This window comes from Neolamprologus brichardi, chromosome 8, assembly GCF_056152115.1.
Source record: "Neolamprologus brichardi isolate AB-2024 chromosome 8, ASM5615211v1, whole genome shotgun sequence".
Lineage (NCBI taxonomy): Eukaryota > Metazoa > Chordata > Actinopteri > Cichliformes > Cichlidae > Neolamprologus > Neolamprologus brichardi.
In genome coordinates this window covers 25,022,242-25,030,000 of record NC_142111.1, presented here as the reverse complement: position 1 = coordinate 25,030,000, position 7,759 = coordinate 25,022,242, and the positions used below count along the sequence as shown (strand labels likewise).

The 7,759-nt window shown below is 41.6% G+C and overlaps 1 protein-coding gene across 1 annotated transcript in view; it reads right to left on the bottom strand.

Annotated features, from left to right (window-relative positions):
• rnf213b (ring finger protein 213b) overlaps window positions 1-7,759 on the bottom strand; it is a 40,641-nt gene that overhangs the window by 12,731 nt on the left and 20,151 nt on the right. The window contains exons 27-43 of the mRNA XM_006793250.3: window positions 7,559-7,695; window positions 6,581-6,679; window positions 6,368-6,480; window positions 6,146-6,259; window positions 5,492-5,550; window positions 5,240-5,396; window positions 4,933-5,068; window positions 4,359-4,547; window positions 3,844-3,977; window positions 3,580-3,755; window positions 2,129-2,332; window positions 1,864-2,051; window positions 1,655-1,775; window positions 991-1,091; window positions 688-864; window positions 127-272; window positions 1-35 (exon numbers count right to left, since the gene is read on the bottom strand). The exon at window positions 1-35 is cut by the window's left edge and continues 65 nt beyond it. Coding sequence (XP_006793313.2) covers window positions 1-35; window positions 127-272; window positions 688-864; window positions 991-1,091; window positions 1,655-1,775; window positions 1,864-2,051; window positions 2,129-2,332; window positions 3,580-3,755; window positions 3,844-3,977; window positions 4,359-4,547; window positions 4,933-5,068; window positions 5,240-5,396; window positions 5,492-5,550; window positions 6,146-6,259; window positions 6,368-6,480; window positions 6,581-6,679; window positions 7,559-7,695 — 2,286 coding nt within the window. The remainder of the gene's footprint in view (window positions 36-126; window positions 273-687; window positions 865-990; window positions 1,092-1,654; window positions 1,776-1,863; window positions 2,052-2,128; window positions 2,333-3,579; window positions 3,756-3,843; window positions 3,978-4,358; window positions 4,548-4,932; window positions 5,069-5,239; window positions 5,397-5,491; window positions 5,551-6,145; window positions 6,260-6,367; window positions 6,481-6,580; window positions 6,680-7,558; window positions 7,696-7,759) is intronic.

Below are 7,759 nucleotides of genomic sequence, written 5' to 3'. Positions count from 1 at the left end.
GAAGGGAGTGAGCTCTCTGGTCTTGTACACGTCTCCTGCAGCACACAAAGGCACAACAGAGAATGCCTCACTGCCACAGCATCATCGGTTATCTGATTAATATCACTGAGTAATTTGCTCACTGACCGGTAGCGAACACAAGTAAAGAGAAGAGCAGCTCCACGACCCCTTCTTCTGGGCTCTGACCCTCCGACAGGCAGAACCTGGACACCACCTCCAGGAAGAAGGCGTTACAGCAGCGTCTGATGGCCGCCTGCTGTTCTAGTGATTTCCTGAGCCACACAAATTCATACAGTTAGCCATTAATCAGAAGAAAGCTTTCAGCATCACTGAATTAAGACTGACTATGAGAGTGAACATGAAATTATGGCAGAAACTTCAAACTACGTCGCTCAAAGAACAGATGTTTAACCGAAGGATTATTTGTTTGTATACCTGGAGTACGTGGTCGTTGTTTAGTTTTCATCTTAGGACATTTGTGGCTGGATTCTGATTGGCTGTGGCCCAGGTGGGGCAAGCACAGCGGTGACAGGTGCTCCCAGTTAGAGAATTATAAATGTAAAACCTCACTATGACCACTTTAAAATACCCCTCAGTGGCATTTTAAGGTGGTCCATTAAACTATTATTGCACAGACTGATCGGTACATGACCCACTGTAGATTCTACTTTATTTTTCCCCACTCACTTGATGGGGGGAGAAACAGTGGGGTTGAAGTTGGATGGCAGTTCCTTCTTGCATTTAGGGCAGCGCCTGTGGGGGTGAATGCAGCGCTGGAGACACGGCAGACAGATAACGTGCTGACACGGCAGGACGGACGGCTCTTTGAACTCAGAGAGGCAAACCGGGCAAGAAATGCCAAACCTGCACAGAAACATGATCAGGTAAGATATTTATTATTTAATTTAAGATCCACACCATCAATGCAACAAAATACTGCTGTGAGATCAGGCTTAAAATCAAGTGTTGAACTGAAGTCTGGAGCCTGACCTCAGGTCCCTGCTGATGCACTCCTCGTGGAAAGAATTGAGGATGCGGATCAGCTGCTTCAGCGTGTCCACGCTTTTTACATCAGGAGACTCTTGCATCAGCTGTTAGAAGATCAGAAGTGGAACATGTTTTTTTTTTTGAGTCATCAACAGTTAGTTTTTTCCTATCCAGCACCCTCCTCTCTCACAGCAACCCTCTGCATGTCCTCCATCACCACATTCATACATCTCCGTCTAAATCTCCATCTTCTTTTCTTCCCGGCTGGCAGCTTCAACAATCTTTGTCAAATATATACACTATCCCTCCTCTGCACATGTCCACAACACCTCAGCCTTGCCTCTCTACCTGTGTCAACCCTCTGATGTACTCATGTCTAAGCTCAGCAACATCTGCCACATGTATGTATTAAATAATTAGTTGCAGTTTTGTCAGAGCGAGACATTTTTCCTGCATCAGGTGTTAAATTCCAGGTCACGTTCAACCTCTGCATTTCTCTGATCTTTTACTTTCTGTTACAGCTTTTAAACTGTTTAAAAGAAACTATTAAATCAAAAAAGCCATTAAGTTTCATGATCTGTTCCTTCGCACAGCAAATGTCAAAATGAGAGAAGTGTTCATGCTGTTATCTGCTCACACAGAAGACGCAGAAACCATTTTTACATACGTTCAGGTGAAGGTTGCAGTGTTTGAGAGCCAGATCTTTCAATCTCGAGTCGTCCTGTTTAACTTTATAGGTGACATGCTGGATGAAAGATGCAACGACCAGCATCCCATGCCACAGTGACCTGAAATGGCAGATGAGAATAAAAATGGACCCAAGAAACACTGAAATGTTTTTCTTTTCCTTCTCTAGATCCTGTCACCTTGACTCACCTGATAGAGTCCAGGTGTTGTAGACTGGCAGGGCCACACAGGGCGCTGTATTTCTGACCGAATGCTCTATCCAAACACGGCTGCAGCAACTCCACCCTGCGCATAAAGGACTCACACTCGTCCAGGGAAGTCACGGTCAGACGTTTGGTCTCCTCGACACAGATACCCAGAGCTACAATGTCCTCCACCTGCCAGAAATAAAATACTTAAGAACAGATAAGTGTGACGAGAATGTTTCAAATGTAGCCAAAAAGATGATCCTCACCATTTCTTCCAGCTCCCAGTTTGGCCCCTGCTGAGCGACATGATTGGCTAGCTGGGGCTGCAGCAGAAATATGTGGCAGAGGGTGTCCAGTCTGGGTGCAAAATGCTTTGAAGCTGCCATTATCCAAGCAGGAGAGACGTCAGCTTTGGTGCCTGTGGACGTCTGAAGCTCACACACGCAGCCCAGCATGGCCTTGGTGAACACCTGCATGTGACACGTATAATTAGCGCCACTGTAAAAGCATCAGAGCGGGCTTATTTCTCATTGCTGCTGAAACAAAACAAAAGCTGTTGCAGGCCCTCTTTCTCTTCCTCAAAATTAATTTAAAGTTCATGGTTGTTTTCATGACTTTTTTAAACTATGATCTTCACATTCACCACCTTACATACAGTATATTGCTTGTTTAACCCTTTAAGACCTGCCATAGAACCAAGTCCGCCAGAGCTTATATTATATTTTCACATGCTGTGGAGCCATTTTTGGGAGCATTTCAAGTTGCTATACATCAATACAACCATTACAGCCTAAATTTTAGTAATATGTCTGCATTAAGTGCATAGTAATTACATAAATCGCAAAAAAGTGTAATAAACTACAAAAAAATTTAAAATCGTTTTTGTTTTTTTAACATATATTTCTAGTTAGAGAAATTTAAGAGGCTTATCCCTCAAAACTGTAAATACAAAAAAGTTGCACAAAATAGTTTCCCACCACAGGAAATTTATTTTGAGTGTCTTCATAGTTTTATTTTTGAAATACACCAATTTTTATATACTGCAGGAAAAACGAAAATAAATATTATAATGCAAATTTGCAAAAAAGCAGCATATGAATCAAAATAAACTATTTCCAGCAGTGCAATATGAGTCCTAAGCATCCCAGAAACGACACAGAAAGTCATAAAGTCAAACATAACTTTTAAAAACACCAGTATAGGCTCATGAGGCCCTGCTGGTAAAAAACGACATTTCTGCAAAATGACGTCACTTCCGGTTTCGGGCAGGTCATGGCGGACATGCGATAGTTTGTGCTGATGGACGTAGGAAGTGTCATGAACAGCTGATTGGATCAGCAAAGCGTGTTTCTGGAATATTATGTTTTTGTTGCTGCAAGTGCTTTTTATGCAGTTTTTGCAAAGCTATATGTGGAAGGAAACTGTGACCGAGGACAAGCTGATGGCATAAGATGTAAGTACAACTCCTCCGGTTTCATATGCAAAAAAAATTATTGCGCTAGCTCACGTGGTTGCAGAGCTACCGGGATTTAAAAATAGTTACGCAAAACGGAGCGTGCTGCTCTGACCGGCTTTAAAGGGTTAATGGCAAGAAGCTCTTATTGTGATAAAAAGATGATTGGCAAAAATGAGTTTTGATTTTGCAAAAACTTAAATAACTCCAAGACTATTTTACCCAAAACATGTTTTACTGAAATATGACTGATAATATTTGTACCTTAAGCTCCTCCTTTGACTTGATCTTCAAAGAAAGCAGCAGGAAGTCGTGCAGATAGCGGCGGGCGTAATCCAAACGGTCCCCATCTGAGAGTTTCTGGAGGTGACTGCCGAGCCTGCTGCTGTTGAAGGTGCTCACAAACTGGAGAATCCTCTCTGCACCACCCTCTTTTGTTACTGAAGAGCGACAGACAGACAGACGTCCATTTCAACGCGCTCTACATCGACCTCATTTGTTTGATTGGTTTTTGAGTTTGTCATTAACCTGGCATAAATTCAGATTCTTCCCACAGAGTCTCGAGGTGCATGCTGACCAGCCAGCTGAACGGGGCCGAGCAGGGCTGCTCTTCACCATCCAGCATGAAGGGGTGCTGCACAAGCACCTCCTGATCTGACTCACTGGAAAATATTATAATTAGAGACAAAAATTGCTTTATGTTCACAAAATGCAGTTTTTATTACAGAGATGAACCAAACAGATGAACCACTCTCAGGTGACATGATTAAACGTGAATATCTCTGTGATATATTAGACAATAAGAAAATAGTTGGTTTTAATAAAATGAATGTGTTCGATGTAAGAGAACCGGACAGGTGTAAGGACTTTAGGAAGTTAGACCGGCTCCAGATTTCTCAGAAAGTGCAAGGCTTTCACAGTGGAGCATGTGGTGTAACTCCAAAACACAGCTTACATCACGTGCTGGCTTTGGAATCACACAAAAGACGAACAGCAACTGTTAGAGAGGTGGTGATAATGTTCACTCTCAGAAGAGGTAATACCTTTGTTTTTGGAGAGGTGTTAGGTGTAAAGCCTGCGAGTCTCCCAGGATGTCCAACCACAGCTGTATCAGGCCCTGACTGGTCCTGTCATCAGAGAGCAGATCCAGATTCGCATACCGGTCCATAACCTCCAACATGCTGACCAGGATCGGTGTCACGGCGGACTGAAGACAGCGCCACAGGGTGTGTCTTAAATCCAAAGATATGACAAGTTTATTTTATATGTATTCCTGAAAATGTCTCAGAGAACTGCACCGACAATAGAAATGAGCACAAAATAATGTAAAATGTGTTGTTTTGTCATTTTTACTTGAACATTTTCTGAAACAGTTATTTATTTTATTTATTTATTTATTATTTTTATTAAGTATTTTTTTGTTTATACATAAAACAGAAAATCAAAGCATATGAGTGCCTAATTTGTACAAGTGCATAAATATTTGTTTTTACTGGATTTACTGCAATTATGGATTCATACTGCGTAGACAGGGATAAAGTCAAATACTTTGACTGAGTTAATGATGCCTCACAGGATCTTGTGAGGTTTGTTATCACATCTGCAGGAGACTTTTACCTCAGAGTCCCTCCCTCTTGCAGGGCGTGGCGTTTCTTGGCCTCTGAGCACACCCACTCTTTAGGAGCGTGCATCGTTTCTTCTCTTTGTGCCAACGCCTCAACCAGTCTGCTCAACAACAACCTCTGAAAGTGAGCTTTAAACAGAGAGCAGTTTGATTAGAAAGAAATGAAGAATCTAAGATTAGTCGAGTGATATAAGTCATCAAACCATTTCAAAAGTCTGCATATTTAGAGCATCTTTTGTTGTCAGGCACTGAAAGCGTACGTCAGCAATATATAAATAGAGATCAGCATTGGATATTTACCTCCTGTGTGGTTTTCACCAGCTCCTAGAAGGTTCAGAAGGACGTGCATCCTCGCCATACTTCTTGGAGCCACGCCGTCGGGGTCCCTCAGCAAACCCACTGCTTTCTGGATGCAAGACCTCACTAAAGACAATCTGTCAAGCTGAGCTCTGTCGCTCTGCAAGCAAAGAGAATTATATTATTTTTTCAAGTGTAAACATTTAAACATAATGAAACATGGTTTCATTATCATCTCATTTCACATTAACTCACATGTCTGTCTTCTTTAGAGGCCTCTCCTCCCCTCAAGGTTTCTATATCATCGTGGTTTGCTGATGAAGATTAAAAATACTGTTTATGTAACAAGAAAATGAGGCTCAAATTGCCTTTTGAAGGCAAAACTAACCAAAACTATATATTTATTAAAAATCTAGTTTGGGCTTAATTTTACTTTTTAGATTAAATAAATAAATAACAGTATATTAAAACCAAACACCTGTGACGGCACTCAGGCTTATTAAAGCTGGCCGGTGAGATGTTAGTAACTATAAGTAATTCACCCACTTTCTCCTGTTGCATTTAACATCAAACATCAAACGTCTCAGTAACAGTTTGATAAATCATAGAAAAATTGCGGAAACTTAAATGAATGAAACTGTAAAAAATAAAAGGTACTGTTGTTAGGAGAGCTAGCCTAGCTAGCTAATTAGGTTAAATGAGCAAGAAATATAAACAATAGCATCTTTCATCCTTTGTTATTCTGTGGGTACTTTGGCTTAAAACAGTGTTGTATGTAATGATGATTAATAAGCTCCAGGTAGCGGGAAAACAGGTTTTTATTTCCTTGACGTACTCTCTGTCATTACAGAGCAGAGATCTAAAACCATCTGTTTGGATACAGTATAATACTTCCTGCACAGTGTTTACCTGTGAGGGCAGGTTTGAGCAGGCTGCTAATCAGAGTTCCACAGAAAGCCGACAGGTTCAGGCTCATGTCCTCCGAATCTCTCAGGTCGTCAATATGCACCGAGTGCCAAACTCCTTTGATTGATAAAACATTATGTTATTATTGTAATACATCAAGCATATTGGTGCAATCATGAAAATAACTGTGGTGGAACAATAACTGTTGTCCCACTTGGTCCTCACCTCCTTGGAAACCAATGTACTGGGAATGACTTGGGATCCTTGAAACCTTCACAATGAAAATCACCCAACAAGTGTGATCCTCCAGTGACATCAGATAATTCATGGTGCAGTATCTGTTGGCAGACAAATACAACGCAAATGCCTTCAATGTCCCGTTTCTCACCGACCCTGCTTTAAATCAGATCTGTTCACGAGTTTGAGGTCGAGACCTACTTTGCTGATGCAATGAGCTCGCTGCTGCAGCGGGATTCCTCGAGGTCCATTTGGATTAGCAGAATATGAAGAGAGTGGCCAGCGTTTTGAAGGAAACACCTAATACAGACAGATGAGCAGGAGCAAGATTAATCCGCATCAGCGTCTCTGATACCGCTGCAAAGAAAATGCTCCTCTGAACTAAACCGGTAAGCACCTGCAAAGCCAAACTTCTCGCCCTATGGCAGCCTGGATTTAATCAATATCTGACATTTTTAATGTTTTACACATGTAGACTTTACTTTGGCAGGCTGATCAGATATTTTAACAACAACTGCACATCCATTTACAATAACAATACCATCTGTGATTGCTGCACAATCCTCCTCGATCTTAAAAAAAGAAAAAACGAGGAGCATTGCTAGCAGAGCTCATTGAGGGGAATAACAGCAAGAAGAAAAACTCGAAAGGTTTCGACTTAAATCTTTCGAGCAGCCCATCAGCTCGCATTAGATCTCCAGAGAAGAACAATGATGTCAACAAGCACCACAACAGTTATCTGGGCAGCAAGTCAGCCAGTAGAAAGACATAGAATTTACAAGGGATAAGCTGGTTAGCAGCGACATCCTGTGAGTGTCTAATTTCTCTACCAGCTGGCTCACTGGCCAGGCACTGTTGTGGTGGTTGTTTATATCATTTATGTGTTTCCCCAGAGAAGATATCCCAGAAACAAACTCCTGGACTGTAATCCTTGTTCTGGACTCGAGACAAGTTGAAGGACAGTTCCAATCAGACTCTGCAGCAAGTGGAGAATTGGTGCATATGCTACAATTCCAATACTGCAGAGTAGCACAAGGAATACCAACTGTGGTCCAAAATGATTGAAGCTCAGTGGCAGGTCGAGACTCATGGGAGAGCAGCTTTATTTTGCACAAAGATCTCATTGAAAAATAACTCGTTAAAAAGCTGTAAATCCTGCTTTATTTGAAAAATCGTTACCGTATTTTATTGCAGAAAGAGACTTCAGTGTCGAACTGGTGGAGTGACAGTAGCAGGATCCTGTCTGTGTGCAGTCCTAGAGCGTGGGCTACAACCTTGACATCTGATTTGGTTAACAAGCTGGAGAATGTAGTAACCTATGCAGAACCACAAAGCACACAGTGCAGTAAACAGACTGTAAGGAATATGAAGAACAAACTA